Here is a 20,379-nt window from a genome sequence, read left to right as displayed (position 1 = left end):
CACAACAGAGAGTCCCTAACCAAGCGGGAGAAGGGTGGGATGCAGAACTCAAATTCTAGTAAAAAGACCACACTTAATGGTCTGACTGAGACTGGAGGAACCCCAGAAAGCATCGCCCCCGGACTCTCTGTCAACCCAGAACTAAAACCATTCCCAAGGCCAACTCTTCAGACAAAGATTAGACTGGACTGTGGGATATAAAATGATGCTCGTGAAGAGTGTGCTTCTCAGCTCAAGTAGATACATGAGACTAAATGGGCAGCTCCTGTCCGGAGGCGAGATGAGAAGGCAGAGAGGATCAGGGGCTCGTTGAACGGACACGGGAAATCCGAGGTAGAAAGGAGGAGTGTGCTGTCACAGTCCAGGGAGAGCAATTAAGGTCACATAACAGTGTATGTATAAATTTTTGTATGAGAGACTGACTTGAATTGTAAACTTTCACTTAAGCTACAACAAAAAAAAATTAAAAAATGTCAGAAAATAAAATAAAAGCTAGTGTGAGGATTTTGTGGTTGAAAAACAAATGAAGAAACCACCTCTTGTGACAAGTTATGGAGCTCTCCATTTGGCCACGGACTCACTCCTCAGTTCTGGTCCACGCTGGGGTCTGAGGAGTGCAGGTGTCCTATGACCACTGACTGACCACGGGCATAACGACACCCCTGACCGGGCTCTGGGGCCACAGGGGATTCTGAGCAGGAAGGGGAAGGAGGTGTTTGCCCACAGCTCCAGGTACACACAGCATCCCGATACTGAGGCGGACCTCCCGAGGTGGGGGTGCACATCTGGATTACCTGGCTGGCCTCCATTCCAGAACCTTCTCCCTAAGACAACCCAGCAACAACATGGAAACTGCCTGGGGTGGTCAGGGCCTCTGTGTGGACCTGGGTCTCTGCCAGGCTCCTGGCCCCTGTAGAGCCTCCAGGTTCTGAGGAACCTGGCATTGGAGCTGGAGGGGAGGAATGGTTGCGGGGGCTGGGCGGGATGCTGGGGTGGGTTGGGGCAGCTGTGGGTGATTAATGCAGAGGGATTGGGGATGAGCTGCCAACCCCGCCTGCCAGGATCTCATAAGGGACACCGTGGTTGGCAGGAACTCACACCCCCACCGTGAGGAACACCCGCTCTGGAGCACTGCCACAGTCACATCTCAAACCCCTGTCACTGGACACCCATGTGGTCAGTCCCACCTGGGTTGAGATTTGCATGGCCTCTGGGGTGCACATCCCTTCCTGGCCACGGAGCTGGGAGCCCTGGGAAGCACTGTGTCCCGCTGTGCCCCGAAGCAGAGCTTCCTCTCACAAAATCACACGGCTTTTGACCAACGTGAATGAGGCCAGGTTTTCTCCCCAGTTAAGTCTCCCAGAGAAAAAGTCCAGTGGAATCTCCAAGCAGCTCTTCACTGCGGTCGTTTACTGAATTCCTGGGCACATAGAACACGTGTGTGCACGCGTCCATACAGACAGGTGTGCAGACACACGCACACATGCACACACCCACATGCCTCCACATGCAAACATGCACACACGGGTGTAACAGACCATGAGAACAAACCACATGCACACACACGCACAGATACACACGCACACAGACACACGGATCCTGTAGCTTCAGGGTGGAGGACGTGGTGGAAGCTCACAGGCAGGCTGGGACCCCCCCCCCACAACCTGTGTCTCTCGTAAACCTCTGGCTGGCCCCCGCCGAGCACAGTTTCCACTACCCCAGAGGCATCCGGGAGTGGAGTGCCCCGCTCTTTTTTGCAAACTCAGCTCCCTTCTTCCAGCTGTGAAGCCATGTCCCAACAGAGGTGCCAGTCCCCGGCACAGGTCTCGGGGTCACACGTGTTCCACGGTGGAGAAGCAGCCCGTATCATTCCACGTTTGGCCGCAAAGGCAGGGAGCCGGCCCACTTGAGGACACTCCTGCTCTGACCCGCTGACACTCCCTGAAAGGGCCTCACTCAGGGTCAGTGGCGGCACCTGTACATCCTCCCAGGCCTGGTCGTGGTCTTGCTGAGGGAGGCCCTGCGTGTCCCCTCCGGCTGAGGAGGCTCCTTGTCCTTGTAAGTGATGCAGATGGGGGCAAGCCTGTCCGAGTCACAGCCCTGCGTTTCACAAAGGGACACTTTCCCCAGCTGCCGTGTGAAGTCTGGCCAGGGCGTCTCTCTGACGTCCCAACATCCGTAGGAGTCTTCTGTCAAACGTGGCCTGGGAAGGGAGGCAAGGAGGTGAGACGCTGTTACCCTCTCTTTGTCACCCGCTCGGGACACAGAATCCTGAAAACACAGCACCTTGGTAGGGAGGGTCTCTAAACACCAAACTGAAAAGAAAACAAATCCATTGCTGTTGAGTCGATTCTGACTCATAGCGACCCTACAGGACAGAGTAGAACTATCCCCTAGGGTTTCCAAGGAGCGGCTGGTGGATTTGAACTTCCGAGACCTTCTGGTTAGCAGCCGTAGCTTTTAACCACTGCGCCACCAGGGCTCATTAACTTGCTTCATTTTACCTTAATTAAGAACAGGCAGGCCCTAATTTATTGGCAAGTTGTGTTCCAAAATTTATCTGAGCTTGGCTTGCCTGGGAGTTTGGTGGGTACCTCCCGCAGAAACAGAGCAACATGAGCCCTGGGTCAGCGGGCGGGCACCATCCGGGGGTGGGTATTCCATGTACCTCGGGGCGGGCTGGACATGCTAGGCCCCACCCTCCCCAGCAGACTCCTTTCCATAGGGAACAACGGGGCTCAGAGAGGTGTGGCAGTTTGTCAAAGGTACCCAGCAGAGCAGGTCTGTCTGCAAAGCCCTGACCTTCGAACAGCTCCAAGTCTTGCTAGATGGGTGCTGGGACTCTGAGTGACTATTCCCCCACTGGAACAGGAATCCGGACCTCCCTTTGTGTCAATGGACTGTAGGCGTTCACCTCCCCAGAAAACACAAAGCCACCATTGCGTCTTACAGACAGCTCTCCTGTTTCAGACCAGAACAACGTGGTGTCTGCAGCTTAGATATCCCAAGGGGTGTGTGAGTGGGGAGGTTGGGGGGAGAGGGGAGGTGGGGGTAGGAGTGGGGAGGTGGGGGGAAGAGGGGAGGTGGGGGTGGGAGTGGAGAGGTGGGGGTAGAAGTGGGGAGGTAGGGGTGGGAGTAGGGAGAAGTGGAGGGGTGAGGGGAGTGGAGAGGGGGGCTCACAGAGGACAAGGCCAGGCTGAGTGAGATGGTGGTTGAAGCGGGGTTGGGGGAAAGGGTGCCTGGGGCTCCTCATAGGAGTATCCTCTGCTTTTGTAGATGTCTGGAAAATTCCATCATAAAATGCCAAAAGGGACGAGTTGGAAAGCCCTCTCTGCATACTCACCGGTGAGCTTAAGCTCCGGCTTGGCACACAGCGCACCTGTCAGAGCAAATCACAGACGTCAGGGCAGTGGCGGGCAGGAAGGGGGTGCACTGGAGCCCCCCAGTGCTCCAGGAGGCAGGGGCATCAACCACCTACCCTGCTCGGACTCTCCCCTCCCACAGCTCCCTGCGTGGGGCAGAGATGGATTCCAGGTGAGGGACCCTTGGGCCAATGCCACCACATCATTCTCCATCCTTGTCCGTCCCTATGCTCCCTGAACCCCAATTCCCTCACTCATCTCTTCCTGATCTGCACTGTGTGTGGCTTTGTGCGCTGCCCCAAGCAAATCTGGGGTGCATATTCACTTTACTAAACGCTCCATCACTTCAGAAAGGAGCATGTTAAGATTCATTTAATGCAGGTGCTCGGCGTGGATGTGCCAGCCTCCTGGGTGACCTGGCTGGGACCTTCCAGAACCTCCTTTTTGAAGAAGCTGGCTTTTAAAGGGCAAGTGCACAGGTTCTCTGCTGTTTAAGATTCTCTGTGCCCTGGACTCAGGACACCCTTCCAGACTGACCAGATCAGCAGGATAGGCTGTGGGCAAAGAACAGTCTTTCCAGGCTAAAGAACTGGTAACAAACATGAGTCTGGAAACTTAAGAACAGCGCCGAGGAGCAGGACAGGAAAGGATGTCCACGGGGAGGCTCCAGCTGGAAGCCAACTCTGTAACCAAGGGGCAACTGAGCTCCATTTAAACAGTGCTTCCTTTGTCTTTGGGAGTCCCTACGCGCTGCAAACGGTCAGCTGCTAACTGAAAGACTGGCAGTTTGAGTCCACCTAGCGGTGCCTCAGAAGAAAGGCTTGGCGATCTACTTCCAAAAAATCAGCCATTGAAAACCCCATGGATGCAGTTCTACTCTGAGACATTCGGGGTCGCCATGAGTCGGGGTCAGCTTGACAGCAATTGGTTTGGCTTTCTGGGTACTTTAACAAGGGTGGCATAAAGAGTACGAAGTCAGCTGCTAACTGAAAAGTTGGCAGTTCAAGTCCACCCAGAAGTGCCTTGGAAGAAAGGCCTGGTGACCTACTTTTGAAAAATCAGCCATTGAAAACCCTATGGAGCATAGTTCTGCTCTGACACACGTGGGTCACCACGAGTCAGGATTGACTCGACAGCAACTGCTTTTCCTTCACCCGCACTCTTGCGAGAGTCTCCAAAAAGAGCCCTGACCTCATCATTCAGACCTTTGGGGGTGCCTGCTGACCTAAGAGACTACCCTATGCCCCTCAAGGTGTGAGCTGGGCACAGCTGGCCCTGCAGGCTTCTTGAGCTAGGGCTGATATAAAGAGCTGGCACCATCACAGTCGTCTGTGCCTGGGGCTGCTTCTGGTCATCAGTGCAGATTCTGTTATTGGATTGTCTATGGTTAACATGCATACTTTCTAGATCTATCTTGGAGACTGGCCAGAATTACAGATGGACAGCCATGTCAATGATTTAAGGCAGGGTCAGTCAGCTTTGCCAGAAGCGAACTCTGCCCGGATCTTGAAATTTGGACTCCCTCACTTGCACCCAGAACCCAGAACCCAGAAGACTGGACTTATTACAGCTGCCTTTTGGCGTGAGTGCCTCAGTGTCTGGACTTCAAATCCACTTCCTTGGAGCATTTAGTTGCTAACCCTAGTGAATAGGAATACCGTTAAAAGCAAATTTCAAGTGAAAGCAACATCTTGCAGAGTTAGGAATGCTTAAAGAGGCACAATGCCCACCCCAACAAAATAAGCATAGACAGTCTACACCATGAGTCTTGTCTGATACCTATGTAGCTTCCACTGGAACGTCTGTTCCTATAAAACCAGCCGGCAGCCACAGCCACAGCCACAAGCACGCACAGGATGCCAAAGACGATAAAAACGGTGATGTTTTTCTCCTGGGGTCTGGCTGGCTTATCTGTGATCTTGTCTTTGGTTCCAGAGGAAGGCTCTACAGGAAAGAGGAAAATAACCTAAGACTTAACTTCAAGGAGGAAAAGGATCTTTTCTCATCTTTAAGAGAGTACTACAGAGAAGAATTTACTGTACTTTTATGCTAATAACATGCCCGGTATATGTTTTTTTGCCAACCGCGCAGCCCCCTTGAGCATTATTTTCCCAGGTGCATTATGCACATTATATGCGTGGGCGTGTTATTTGCGAAAATACGGTATCCCAAAGAGCTTGGCTGCGTTTGTCACCTGTAATTCCTGGGGATGGTTTTACTAACCCTTTCCACAGGTCTATACCTGGGGAAGAGCTTGTCCAGAAACACAGCTTCCTCCTATCTTTTGTTTTTAAGGGAGGTGAAATCCACAGAATATAAAATTAGCCATTTTAACGTGTATACCCCAGTGGTATTCAGCATGTTCACAATGTTGTGCAACCACTGTTGTTAGGTGCCATCAAGTCGGTTCCGACTCATAGCAACCCCACGTACGACAGAACGAAACACTGCCCAGTCTTGTGCCATCCGCACAATCATTGCCATGTTTGAGCCCATTGGCGCAGCCACTGTGTCAATCCATCCCATTTTTGGCTGACCCTCTACTTTACCAAGCACGATGTCCTTCTCCAGGGACTGGTCCCTCTTGATAGCATGTCCAAAGCACACGAGATGAATGTTGCCATCCTCCCTTCTAAGGAGCCACCACTACCTCTATCTAATTCCAAAACGTTTTCATCATTTCCAAAAGGAAACCCCATACCCGTGAGCAGTCACTCCCCATTCCCCTTCTCTCTGCCCCTGGCAACCACTAATCTACTTTCTGTCTCTACGGATTTCTCGATTCTTGACATTTCATATAAATGGAATCATACAATACATGGCCTTTTGTGTCTGGCTTATTTCACTCAGCACCTTGTTTCAAGGTCCATCCATGTTGTGGTATGTATCAGAACTTCGTTCCTTTTTATGGTTCAATGTATATACCACATATTGTTTATCAGTTCATCAGCAGATGGACACTTGGGTTGTTTCCACCTTTTGCCTATTGTGAATCGTGCTGCAGTGAACATTAGTATTCATGCATATGTTTCAGTCAAGTCTCCTGAGTATACACCTAGGAATGCAATTGCTAGGTCGTATGGTGATTCTTTGTTTAACTTTCTGAAGAACTGCCATGCTGTTTTCCACAGCGGCTGAACCACTTTACAATCCCACCAGCAGTGGATGAGGGCTCCAATTTCTCCTGTCTTATGTCCAACTACTTAGCCCCCAGAGAAGGGTTCTCTCAATCAAATTAGCAACTACATCACTGGAGAATTCCTTACAAATACCCAGTGTTTCTCCAAGCACACCTGGAGAAAGAGTGACCTGGACGGTGGTTTAACCTTGGATACCCCTTAGAACCATCTGGAAGCTCTTAAAACTGTACTGATGTTAGGGGCCAGCCCAGAGGTTCTGATCAGATGGGTCTGGGGCAGAGCCTGGGCATAGAAGCTTTCACATGTTGCCCAGGTGACCCCACTGTGTAGCTAGTGTCAAAGCTGCTGCCCTAGAAGAGGCTTTGGGGTTCTGTCTTCCAGTGCTGGCTTGAATGTAGTGTTCAAAGGCAGGCATTTTGGCGCAGCCCTTTCCTAGTCATTTCGGTGGGCTCGGGGACCATGAGCTTTCACAAATAGCAAAAAATAATCTACCAGCTCCCCTAAGCTGGGAACTCAGAGTAGGCACAGCTCCTTTGCCCAGGCAAAGGCATAAGGGGTCCACAGACTTTGAATGTCTTTCATCCCTGCATAGACCTGTGTGGGCTCATTTCAACAGCATAGGCCCTCATCATCACAGTACAACAGGTATATACCTGAAACCTAACTTCACAGCATCAGCTATATGGTGAAGTGGCAGATTTATGATGTTTGACACTGCTTTGCCCATTAAGTAAGGTCCTCACCTATCCACGTCAGAGGCCTGAGGACTGGTGGCTCCACCTACACCACCCAGTCACCCATGACAGGGGTCCAAGAATAAGTGGTGCCTCCCAGTCCTTACAGCCAACAGCACTGGGTGCTCACAGTCTGGCAGCAAAACCCACCCACCTATGTGCTCTAGGGAACAGGGACACATTTTCCTCCCAGACACTCAGGGGCAGCCATCAGCCCCCTGCTTTGCTCAGCATGTGACCCCCTACTGCAGCCAGATACCTGTGCCTACGCCAATCACCCCTGCCTGTCTAGGACTATAGGTGAGAGCCTGCACCACACACTTGGTGACCAACTACCTGGACACCTGAGCTGAATCCATACAAGAAAAGAAACTCCTAGGCTCACAGACCTAACCAACTGGTTGACAAGACACTAGAGCTTCAAAGGTGCCAATAATCCAACTAGCCCATACAAGCAGCCTATGTGGGCATATCAAAACAAAACAAGAAGCTAGAACACAGTAAGCAAACATAAAATAAATAAATATAATAACTTATTGATGGCTCGGAGACAACAGTCAATATCAAATCACATAAAAAGGCAGACCATGATGGCTTCAGCAAGTGACCAAAACAAAGACTCAAGAAATTTTCTGGAGGAAGAGAATTTCTTGGAATTACCAGAGGTAGAATGCAAAAGATTAATATACAGAACTTTTTAAGAGATCAGGAAGGAGATCAGGCCAAACGCAGAACAACCCTAGGAACACACAGACAAAGCAAGAGAGGAACTTAAGAAGATTAGAGAAGAGCATAATGACAAATTTAACACACTGCAAGAATCCATAGAGAGACAGCCATCAGAAATCCAGAAGATTAATGATAAAATTTCAGAATTAGACAACTCAGTAGAAAGTCATAGAAGCCGAATTGAGGCAATGGAAGTCAGAATTAGTGAGACTGAAGATAAAGCACTTGACAACAACTTATTTGAGGAAAAATCAGAAAAAAGGATTTAAAAAATGAAGAAACCCTAAGAATTATGTGGGATTCTATCAAGAGGAATAACCTACAAGTGACTGGAGTACCAGAACGGGGGTAGGGGGAGGTGGGGGTGGGGTGGGGAAGGTAACAGAAAATACACAGAGAATTGTTGAAGATTTGTTGGCAGAAAATTTCCCTGATATCTTGAAAGACTAGAAGATATCTATCCAAGATGCTCGTCAAACCCCACATAAGGTAGATACCAAAAGAAATTCACCAAGACATATTATAATCAAACTTGCCAAAACCAAAGATAAAGAGATAATTTTAAGAGTGGCTAGGGATAAACAAAAAGTCGTCTACAAAGGAGCGTCAATAAGACTAAGCTTGGACTACTCATCAGAAACCATGCAGGCAAGAAGGCAATGATATGATGTATATCAAGCCTTGAAGGAAAAAAATTGCCAGCCAATAATTACATATCCAGCAAAACTGTCTCTCAAATATGATGGTGAAATTAGGGCATTTCCAGATAAACAGCAGTTTAGGGAATTTGCAAAAACCAAACCAAAATTACAAGAAATACTAAAGGGAGTCCTCCAGTTAGAAAATCAATAACATCAGATAACAACCCAAGACTAGAACACAGGACAGAGCAACCAGATATCAACCCAGATAGGGAAGTCACAAAAATAAATCAAAGAGAAAACACTGAAAATAGGGAAACAGAGACTTCAATTCATAAAAGATGACAACGTTAAAACAAAAAAAGAGGGACTAAAACATGTAGTCATAGATCTTTCATATGGAGAGGAGGTCAAGGCGATATAAAGAAATAAAAGAATGGTTTAAACTTAGAAAAATAGGGGTAAGTATTAACGTAACCACAAATGAAACTAACAATCCTACACATCAAAATAAAAACCAAGAAAAACATGGCCCTGACGGTTTCACTGGAGAATTCTACCAAACTTTCAGAGAAGAGTTAACAGCACTACTACTAAAAGTATTTCAGAGCACAGAAAAGGACGGAATACTCTCAAACTCATTCTATGAAGCCAGCATAACCCTAATACCAAAACCAGGTAAAGACACCACACGAAAAAGAAAATTACAGACCAATATCCCTCAACATAGACGCAAAACTCCACAACAAAATTCTAGCAAATACAACTTAACAACATATCAAAAAAAGAATTCACCATGATCAGGTGGGATTTATACCAGCTATGCAGGGATGGTTCAACATTAGAAAAACAATCAATGGAATCCATCACATTAATAAAACAAAAGACAAGAGCCACATGATCTTATTAATCTATGCAGAAAAGGCATTTGACAAAGTCCAACACCCATTCGTGATAAAAAACTTTCAGCAAAATAAGAGTAGAAGGGAAATTCCTCAACATAATTAAGGGCATTTGTACAAAGCCAACAGCCAACATCATCCTAAATGGAGAGAGTCTGAAAGCATTCCCCTTGAGAATGGAAACCAGACAAGGATGCCTTTTATCACCACTCTTATTCAACACTGTGCTGGAAGTCCTAGCCATAGCAATTAGGGTAGAAAAAGAAATAAAGGGCATCCAAACTGGTAAGGAAGAAGTAGAAGTATCTCTATTTGCAGATGATATGATCTTACACAGAAAACCCCAAAGAATCCACGAGAAAACTACTGGAACTAATAGAAGATTTCAGCAAAGCCTCAGGATACAACATAAGCATACAAAAATCAGTTGGATTCCTCCATACCAACAAAAAGAACTTCAAAGAGGAAATCTCCAAATCAATATCATTTACAATAGCCCCCAAGAAGATAAAATACTTAGGAATAAATCTAACCAGAGACGTAAAAGACCTATACAGTGAAAACTACAAGACACTACTGCAAGAAACCAAAAAAGACTTGCATAAGTGGAAAAACATGCCTTGCTCATGGATAGGAAGACTCAACATTGTGAAAATGTCAATTCTACCCAAAGCAATCTACAGATACAATGCAATCCCAACCCAAATTCCAACAGCATTTTTTAATGAGATGGAAAAACAAATCAACAACTTCATATGGAAGGGGAAGAGGCCCCAGATAAGTAAAGCTTTACTGAAGAAGAAGAACAAAGTGGGAGGCTTCACACTACCTGATTTTAGAACCTGTTATACCATCACGGTAATCAAAATAGCCTGGTACTGGTACAACAAGAGATACATAAACCAATAGAACAGAATTGAGAATCCAAACATAAATTCATCCACCTATGAGCAGCTGATATTTGACAAAGACTCAAAGTCCATTAACTGGGAAAAGACAGTCTCTTTAACAAATGGTGCTGGCATAACTGGATATCCATCTGCAAAAAACTGAAACAAGACCCATACCTCACACCATGCACAAAAACTAACTCAAAATGGATCAAAGATCTACATATAAAATTGAAAATGATAAAGATCATGGAAGAAAAAATAGGGACAATGCTAGGAGCCCTAATACATGGCATAAACACAATACGAACCATAAGTAACAATGCACAAGCACCGGAAGAGAAACTAGATAACTGGGAGCTCCTAAAAATCAAACACTTATGCTCATCAAAGACTTCACCAAAAAAGTAAAAAGACAACCTAGAGACTAGGAAGCAATTTTTGGCTCAGACAAATCCGATCAGCGTTTAATTTCTAAAATCTACAGGATACTGCAACACCTCAGCAACAAAAAGACAAATAACCTAATTAAAAAATGGGCAAAGGATATGAACAGGCACTTCACCAAACAGGACATTCAGGCGACTAGCAGACACATGAGAAAATGCTCCTGATCATTAGCCATTAGAGAAATACCAATCGAAACTACAATGAGATACCATCTCACCCCAGCAAGGCTAGCATCAATCCAAAAAACACAAAATAATAAATGTTGGAGAGGTTGTGGAGAGACTGGAACACCTGTACTCTGCTGGTGGGAATGTAAAATGGTACAATCACTTTGGAAATCGATTTGGTACTTCTTAAAAAGCTAGAAATAGAAGTAGCATATGATCCGGTAATCCCACTCCTTGGAATATATCCTAGAGAAATAAGAGCCGTCACACGAATAGGTATATGCACACTCATGTTCATTGCAGCACTGTTCACGATAGCAAAAAGATGGACACAATCTAGGTGTCCATCAGCAGATGAATGGATAAACAAATTATGGTACATGCACACAATGGAATATTATGTAACGATAAAGAACAACGATGAATCCGTGAAACATAACATGGAGGAATCTGGAGGGCATTATGCTGAGTGAATTTAGTCAGTAGCAAAAGTACAAATATTGTATGAGACCACTATTACAAGAACTCAAGAAAAGGTTTAAACACAGAAGAAAACATTCTTTGATGGTTATGAAGGTGGGGAGGGAGGCAGAGGGGTATTTACTAAATAGATAGTAGATAAGAATTATCTTAGGTGAAGGGAAGGACAACATACTCTACAGGGGAAGTCAGCACAACTGGACTAAACCAAAGCTAAGAAGTTTCCTGAATACAACCAAACACTTTGAGGGACAGAGTAGCAGGGGCAGGGGTCTGGGGACTATGGTTTCAGGGGACATCTAGGTCAATTGGCATAACAAAGTTTAAGAAAATGTTCTGCATCCCACTTTGGTGAGTGGCGTCTGGGGTCTTAAAAGCTAGCGAGCGGCCTTCTAAGGTGCATCAATTGGTTCCAACCCACCTGGAACAGAGGAGAATGAAGAACACCAAAGACGTGAGGAAAATATTAGCCCAAGAGACAGAAAGGGCCACATAAACCAGAGGCTTCATCCGCCTGAGACCAGGAGAACTAGATGGTGCCCGGCTACCACCAATGACCGCCCTGACGGGGAACACAACAGAGAGTCCCTGACGGAGCAGGAGAAAAGTAGGGTGCAGAACTCAATTTCTAGTAAAAAGACCAGACTTAATGGTTTAACTGAAACTGGAGAGACCTCAGAAGACATGGCCCCAGGCTCTCTGTTAGCCCAAAACTAAAACCATTCCCAAGGCCAACTCTTCAGACAAAGATTAGACTGGACTATAAGACATAAAATGATACTTGTGAAGAGTGTGCTTCTTAACTCAAGTAGACACATGAGACTAAATGGGCAGCTCCTGTCTGGAGGTGAGATGAGAAGGCAGAGAGGGTCAGGGGCTGGTTGAATGGACACGGGAAATTCAGGGTGGAAAGGAGGAGTGTGCTGTCACAGTATCGGGAGAGCAACTAGGGTCACATAACAATGTGTGTATCAATTCTTGTGCTTGAATTGTGAACTTCCACTTAAAGCACAATACAAAGAAAAAGAAAATCCTCTGGATCACCGTTCTACTCTGACCCATGTCTGCCTTCAGAAACAGTAGCGCTTTTCATATTGTGTCTCGCGCCCGGCCCTCCCCTTCTCTCCCTCCCAGCCTCCTTCCTGACGCTGCGCTGGGTCACCTTGCAGGGACCGTGTCTCTGTCTGGGAGCCCACCCAAGCCCCCACCGGCCCGCCGCCTTCGGCTGGGGTCGCGTGCAGTCCTGGGCGTCACCTGTCTGGCTGCTGACGGTCAGGTTTTGGTGCAGTAGCACATTCTCGATGCAGCACTTTACGTTCACGTTGGGGGCCCTGCGGACTCTCAGGGTGCTGACCACGTCATACAGGCCATGCTCGTTCACGGACACTGTGCTGTTCTGTAGCGCCTCGTCCAGCAGGCTGTTGTCCGTCTGGTTGATCCAGTACACGTTGGGTCTCGGGTAGCCATTGGTGGACTTACACATGAAGGTGAGCTCCTCGTCCTCGGAGGGGCCGATGGGGTTGCTGACGACGGGGATGCTGTAGTTGGCTGCAGGGGGAGGAAACAGGGATGAGGGGTGGCAGCATCTGAGGGTCATGAAACAGAGAGGTTCACCATGCCCAGGGCCAGGGCAGCGGGGGCGGCCCGTGGTACCCCTGAACCAGGTAGGGGGTGAGGACAGGGTGATGTCTGAGAAGTCAGCGCAGGCCCTGTTCTGACCAAGAGTCGCCCTCCACTCACACTCCAATAGGGGGAGCTAATGAGCCCGGGTGGGCCTGGAATGTTGCCCACAGCCTGGGCCCCAAGGAGATCTGCTTCTCCTGGCCTCACAGGAATCTAGTCCTTCTCACCGGTGCTGTGGAGAGCTTGCAGTTCATCTGGAACGGACATGGCTTGTCTCCCCACTGAGCCGTGCCCTTAGCTCCTTAGCAGACTTTAATCTTTCCCTAAATTCCGATCTCATTCAGTGTTTCACGACACTCCCTCCCAATTTCATAAAAAACCTAGCTTGAGTTGAGTTGGAGAGTTCAAGGAAAAGACGGTGAGATTAGAAGTTCTTTGGTAAAAACAGGTAGCCTCGGCTTATGGGAAAGTTTCTTACACGTTGAATGACGAGCCAGGACCAAATCCATTGCCACTGAGTCAATTCTGACTCATAGTGACCCTACAGGACGGAGTACTGCCCCATAGGGTTTCCAAGGAGCAGCTGCTGGATTCGAACTGCTGACTTTTTGGTTAGCAGCTGAGTGCTTAACCACTGCACCATGAGGGCTCCAGGAAGATCCAGTAATTACTAAAATTATTAATTGATAATTAATACAAGAGTTTTATGTAATAAAGGAATTTATTAATAATTAATAAAATTAAGTAATGATGAATACTTTTTCTAGGATGTAAGGAAAATTAAAAAAAAGAGTTGCTTTTGCGTCAGCGTTGATTCATGGTGACCCCATGTGTGTCAGAGTAGAACTGTGCTCCACAGGGTTGTCAATGGCTGATTTTTTGGAAGTAGATCGCCAGGCCTTTCTTCCGAGGTGCTTCTGGGTGAACTTGCACTGCCAACCTTCCAGTTAGCAGCTGAATGTGTTTACCACTTGCACCACCCAGGGACTCCCCAGTATGTAAGGCTGGGATGAAATCAGTTCTCTTGGCTTCAGTGGTCTCACCTGCCACGTGTAGTGTGACGTTAACTTGCAAAACCTTTTTTAATTCCAAGGACTTCTGGAACACAAGGCAGTGGAATGTTTGCTCATCTTGGGGGGTAATGTTGTATAAACGCAGAGAGAAGTTGCCCTGCTCCATGCTGTCCAGAGATAGCTGGGCTCGGTGCTGGTAGCGGTTATCTTTATAGCGTGGGGAGGTATTCCCGGGGAGGTAGTAAGTTACCACGGTCTCTGGCATGGCGGTTTGCCAATAAATATAAAAGTCATTTAAATCAAAACTGCTTCCTTCAGGGTAAACACAGTTGAGCTCAACACTGCTACCCACGATCCCTTGGACTTCTTCTTTCTTTTGAATATCTGCAATGATTAAAAAAGAACAAAGTTAGTTTTCCAAGTTGGGCTCCGAGCCTGTGAAGTTACTCCACTGGGCCGGCTTCTTGGTTGTGAGTCTCAAACCCCAGGTCTAACTCACGTCAGCAGAAAAGGAATTTATCAATAAGATTCTTTCCACCCCCACCAGCTGCCGCCAAGTAGACTCTGACTCATGGCAATCCAGTGTGTGTCAAAGCAGAAATGTGCTCCAGGGGTTTTCAGGGACTGTTTCATTGAAAGTAGATTGCCATACCTTTCTTCTGAGGCACCTCTGGGCAGACTTGAACCTCCAACCATTTGGCTGGCAGCCAAGTGCTTAACAATTTGCTCCACGCAGAGACTCCAAGATACACTTGCTGTCGTTAGGTGCCGTTGAGTCAATTCGGTCGTCACCACCAACTGCAGGAACTGAGGTTGTCATTCTGCTGCTCTGTCCTGTTGTTAGGTACCATGGAGTCAGTCCGGAGTGATAGTGACCCTATAGACAACAGAAAAAACCCAGCCCATCCCTGCACCATCCTCACAATTGTTGCCATGTTTGAGCTCATTGTTACAACCACTGTGTCTATCCATCTCGCTGAAGGTCTTCCTCTTTTTCACTGACCCTCTACTTTACCAAGCGTGGTGTCCTTCTCTAGGGACTGGTCCCTCCTGATAACTTGTCAAAGTATTTAAGATGAAGTCTCACCATCCTCCCTTCTAAGGAGCATTCTGGCTACTTCTTCCAAGACAGATTTGTTCATTCTTCTGGCAGTCCATGGTCTATTTAATATTCTTCACCAACACCATAACTCAAAGGCATCAGTTCTTCTTTAGTCTTCCTTTTTCGTTGTCCAGATTTCACACGCACATGGGGCGATTGAAAACACCATGGCTTAGGTCACAACTGGGCAAGAGCTGCCTCCTCAAAGTAGAGTCAACTTTAATGACGTAGATGGAGTAAAGCTTTGGATACCTTCATTTGCTGATGTGGCACAACTCAAAATGAGAAGCAGCAGCTATCAACATCCATTAATAATTGGAATGTGGAATGTACGGAGTATGAATTCAGGAAAATTGGAAGTGGTCAAAAATGAAATGGAACGCTTGAAGATGGATTTCCTAGGCATTAGTGAGCTGACATGGATTGGTATCGGCCATTTTGAATCGGACAATCATAGGGTCTATTATGCCAGGAATGACAAATTGAAGACAAATGGTGTCACATTCTTTGTCAGAAAGAACTTTTAAAGATCTATGCCGAAGTGCAACGCTGTCAGTGATAGGATAATATCCATACACCTACAAGGAAGACCAGTTAATATGACTATCACTAAAATTTACACACCAACCAGTAATCCCAAAGATGAAGAAACTGAAGATTTTTACCAACTTCTGCAGTCTGAAATTGATGAAACATGCAATCAAGATGCATTGACAATTATTGACGATTGAAATGCGAAAGTCGGAAGCAAAGTAGAAGGATCAGTAGTTGGAAAATATGGCCTTGGTCATAAAAATGACACCAGAGATCACATGATAGAATTTTGCAAGACCAGTGACCTCTTCATTGGAAATACCTTTTCTCAACAACATAAACGGTGATTATACACGTGGACCTTGCTACGTGGAATACACAGGAGTCAAATCGACTACATCTGCAGAAAGAAACGATGGCAAAGCTCGATATCATCAGTCTGAACAAGGCCAGGGGCTGACTGCAGAACAGACCAATGATTGCCCATATGCAGACACAAGTTGAAGCTAAAGAAAATTAGAACAAGTCCACGAGAGCCAAAGTACAGCCTTAGGCATATCTCAACCGAATTTAGAGACCATCTCAAGAATAGCTTCAACACATTGAAAATACTCTTAGGATTACAAAACTACTTTAAAAGTTCACACATTCACTGTAAATGAGTTCACTGTGTTGTCCAATGTCTACTTCCTGGTTTTGATAAGGCTCTATGTAGTATGGAAGACGCCACCACTGGGACAAGCTGGATAACGGGTACACGGTGCGTCTCTGTACCATTTTTGCAACTTCTTGGGGTCTAGAATTAATTCAAAATAAAAAGCTTTTAAAATTTTAGACATTTATTGCCTTGAGCACTTGCTCTTTTAAGACCTATCTATATGGGATCAAACTGACAACAGCAGCTCGAAAGATTAGACAGAAAATGTAGGGGGTAGTGAGTTTATGTTAATGGAGGAGGAACAATTCAGAAAAGGAGGGTGAGAATGGTTGCACAACTCGAAGAACGTCATCAATGTCAGTGAAATGTACATGTAGAAAGCTGAATTGGTGAACGCTTTTGCTGTGTATATTCTCGGCAATGACAACATGTAAAATAAAGTATTTTAAGAAGTTCAGACATTTAAAACGAAACATTAGTTTCTCAACATTATAATGTTAGTCACACTACATTACCAAGGGTCCCTGTAACATATATAGGGTGGTTTCACTGTGACAACTGCTTAAATGGCTGCAGGAAAATCCTCGTGCCCCCAACCCACCCTCTGGGCTGGAGAAGGCTCAGCAAGGCCTGGGGGCTCAAGGATGGCTCTGCCGTGGTGGTGCGTCCCTATTCCTGGCTCTTGGGGAAGCTGATGGCCTTCGGGGTTGCACAGGGTTGACTGGGGCAAAGAGAGTTGAACAGACAGGAGCCCTGGAGGACCAAAGTCCCTAGCCCATCTGGCAAGGAGAGGAACTGAAACCCACAGGAGGAACTGCATCCCTGTCCTGCCAAATACGAAATGAAACAAGAACTACGATGTTTAGATAAGCTGCCCCCTTGTGGCTTTCAATTTTGTGCTTGACTCAACGGCAACGAGTTGGGTTTTTTTTTTACTAACTGAAAGGTTGACGGTCTGAACTCACCCAGCAGCGCCATGGAAGAAAGGCCTGGTGATCTGCTTCCATATAGATTACAGCCAAGAAAACCCTATGGAGCAGTTCTACCCTGTAACACATGCGGTTGCCATGAGCCGGAATATATTCAGTGGCAGCAGGAACCAGGCAGGAAGGGCTGTGCCAAGGAAACTCTTAACGCCTGCATCGCTCCGTGCATCCTCACTACTCAGCGGCTGAAGGTTTAGACATTTCACCTTCCCCATGTGATACCCCCCAGGAGTCAAAGCCCACGTGCACTTACCAGCTTGCAGGCCACTGAGCAGCAGCAAGAACAGGCCAGGACTGGAAATAAAAACAAAAACGAGAAGGAGGTGAGACAAGGTGCCAACAGGCGAGCTACCTGCTACTCGTACGCAGGAAGACAGTTAAGCCATCATATCAATGTGAACACATCTGCCAGGAGCCGGGCCCAGGTTTGCCAGGTGCCTGGGAATTCAGGGAGAAGCGCCAAGACCACCTACCTTCCTGCCAGTACAGCAAACCCCAGGGGCTCGGTGCCTTGGCCACGAGCCACCCCCACGTCAACAGAATCACCCACCCATTGTGGATCTGCCCACTTGGGAGGGATCTTCTAACCAAGACAATTTCCAGAGTGTGAGAGCCACACCCAGGCCAGGCCCTTTGACCCCTGGTGGCCTGGCCCAGGGAAATGGTTGAAATCAGAAAAAAGGCTTTCAGGACATTTAGAGCAGCAGCCTCTTTGAAAATTTCGTGAGACAGAAAGCATCTAAAATTCACAACAGCAAGGCCAGATGGATTATAGGACAGCGCTGTGAGGGAACGTGGTAATTCTGAAACTGGTAGTCCTTCGTTTCAGGTCCGCCAGCACCTCGCCCCCGCCACCTGGGCCAGCAAACCTCTTGATGACTTCTGAGGCTTCGAGAACCTTCAGCCTGGGACTTCGCACCCGCCCCACACGCCTCCTCTCAGCCACCCACCCCTATCGGCATCCCAGGGGGCCCCAGTGGGCGAGGGGTCCTCATCTGCTGGACCCCTCGATTGATTTGGACCACCTGGTCCCAGCACTGGCCCCAGCCCCCATAAGAGCACGGTCCAGGGTGCCTGTCATCTCTGATTTCCCTGAGCCTCCAACGTGGGCCCACCCATGCCTCTGTCTGGGGAGACCCTCATACTTCTCTCTCCAGCTGCTGCCCGGGAAACTTCCAGGGCTTTGTAGGGCTAAGGGCCAGTCAGAGGCGGGCCTCTGTGTCTCCTGAGACCCCTGCCCCACCCCGACAGCTGTCACAGGGCATGCCTCTTACACATGGCACCGCTTTCCTCTCGCTGGGCCACCGGGACTCTCTCCCACAGTCAGGTAGGCTGTAGCCTGAAGGAGGGTCTCATCCTCCACTCCTCACTGCAGTCTCCTGCTGAGGTCATGTACTGCTGAGGGGGTGGCTGTGATGACCTCCGCCCGGTCTCCCTGTCTCCAGCCTTGGTGCCTGTAGTCCCATGCCTCCTGGAGCCAGAGTGACCTCTGCAGCGTAAAGCTACAGGTGCCCTTCCATGACCCCCATTTCTCTCCCACCACGCCCAGTTCTCTGAAGGCCCCCTGGACAGTCTGTGCTGACAAGTCCTGCTTGTCAGGCCTTCTCAGGGCATTGGGGGCTTCCTGGGGGTGGGGTGCATGCTGTGGGCTCTTGCCTCCTCCCTGAGTGCAGTCGCCACCAAACTCTTGGGACTCCTCTTTGCCCCGTCACCAGACCTGGCTCTCGGGTCAGCCACTGCCTTCTAACACCAGCCACCCGCCCACCCAAACCCACAACCCCCGGCTGTGCCCCTCACCACCCAGCCTCCCAGTCCCAGCCCAGACCTCCTGGGATCAGAGGAGGAAGCACAGAGTCACCTGATGTAGGTGTGCATAGCTCACGGCTGTGACATTCTGGGGACGTTGACTTTTCTCTCTCACGGGGGAACGACCTTAAACACATTTCTAGCTGGGGAGTTTGGACCGTGTGATCCACGTGTGGGAAACTCTGGCTGTGGGCAGGCACTTGGGTACGGGATGCGTTGACCGTTCCCAAGGAGGCACAGGCTACCACCCAAGGACGACATGTGCCCTGAAACGGGTACTTTGGCAAAAAGCCAGGAAGGAAAGTTGTCACCCCCTCCCCAGTCTAGCAGGAGGTGAGTAGGAGGCTGGTCCTGAGGTGTCCCACCTTCCCCAGCTTGGAGCTGCTGATGGGGGAAGGGGTCTCAGGGGTGTGTGAGGGGGCGCGTCACCAAACGGTGGGCACCCGCTGGCCTTAGAGTCTTTATCCACCGACCTCTGCACAGCGTGGCCACTTCCTTAGTTCGTCTTCCTTTAGGGAAATCCCCCAGGGTGGGCGGGGGTGCCTGCAGGGGGTGTGTGCCCGGCCAGGTGGGTGCCAGGGTGATGAACCTTCCCTCCTTCCAGCATTCGCTCCTTCCCTTCGCAGGGATCCCGCCCCCAAGCACACCCACACACTGCCCTCGTTGGTCCGTGCTCTGGCAAGGGGCCAGGTACTCCCTCTGTGCCACCTGCGGACAGGTAACCGCGTCCCGCCCGGCCGCCCCACCCCGCGCCGAGCTCCTCCGGCCGCTGCGCCGCCAGGTGAGAGGAGGAGCCCACTTCGGAGGCCCGGACGCTGGGGAACACGCAGGGCCCCTGGCCGCGGCCGGACATCGGGGCGCCTTTAGCCCCATCTCTGGCCCGGACGCCTCACTCCCCGTGACGGCGCCTCCATTCCTCCCCAGCGCGCGTCCGCCCGCAGGCTTACCTTCTCAGCCGCATGGTGGGTTGGCCCCGCGGGCGCGGAGACCTCGGGCCGCGGGAGACCTCAGGCCACGGGAGACTCCTAACCGGGAGGGACCTCCGGTCGTGGGGGACCTCTGGCCGCGGGAGACCTCTGGCCGCGGAGACTCGCACTGGGGAGCCGGGCTCAGCTTTGTGGACGCCGCGCGTCTCGGCTCTGAGGCTCTGCCAGCCAAGCGC

The 20,379-nt window shown here is 48.8% G+C and overlaps 1 protein-coding gene across 5 annotated transcripts; it reads right to left on the bottom strand.

The window, feature by feature from the left end:
• Positions 1 to 1,689: 1,689 nt before the first annotated feature.
• ICOSLG (inducible T cell costimulator ligand) lies at positions 1,690 to 20,312 on the bottom strand. 5 transcript variants are annotated; one of them, XM_012557971.2, is made up of 7 exons: positions 20,165 to 20,312; positions 17,665 to 17,705; positions 14,162 to 14,515; positions 12,750 to 13,043; positions 5,142 to 5,306; positions 3,344 to 3,379; positions 1,690 to 2,203 (listed from the first exon to the last, which is right to left on the bottom strand). In XM_012557971.2, the coding sequence occupies exons 1-7, from the start codon at positions 20,176 to 20,178 to the stop codon at positions 2,193 to 2,195; spliced, it is 915 nt and encodes a 304-aa protein (XP_012413425.2). In that variant the 5' UTR covers positions 20,179 to 20,312; the 3' UTR covers positions 1,690 to 2,192. The 5 variants fall into 5 exon arrangements, with proteins under 5 accessions (XP_012413425.2, XP_023594840.1, XP_023594841.1 ...); XM_023739072.1 differs by lacking the exon at positions 3,344 to 3,379; XM_023739071.1 differs by lacking the exons at positions 1,690 to 2,203; positions 3,344 to 3,379 and adding an exon at positions 3,419 to 5,003.
• Positions 20,313 to 20,379: the final 67 nt, after the last annotated feature.

Source organism: Trichechus manatus, unplaced genomic scaffold (genome assembly GCF_000243295.1).
Source record: "Trichechus manatus latirostris isolate Lorelei unplaced genomic scaffold, TriManLat1.0 scaffold00128, whole genome shotgun sequence".
NCBI lineage: Eukaryota > Metazoa > Chordata > Mammalia > Sirenia > Trichechidae > Trichechus > Trichechus manatus.
This window is presented reverse-complemented; position numbering and strand designations above follow the sequence as displayed.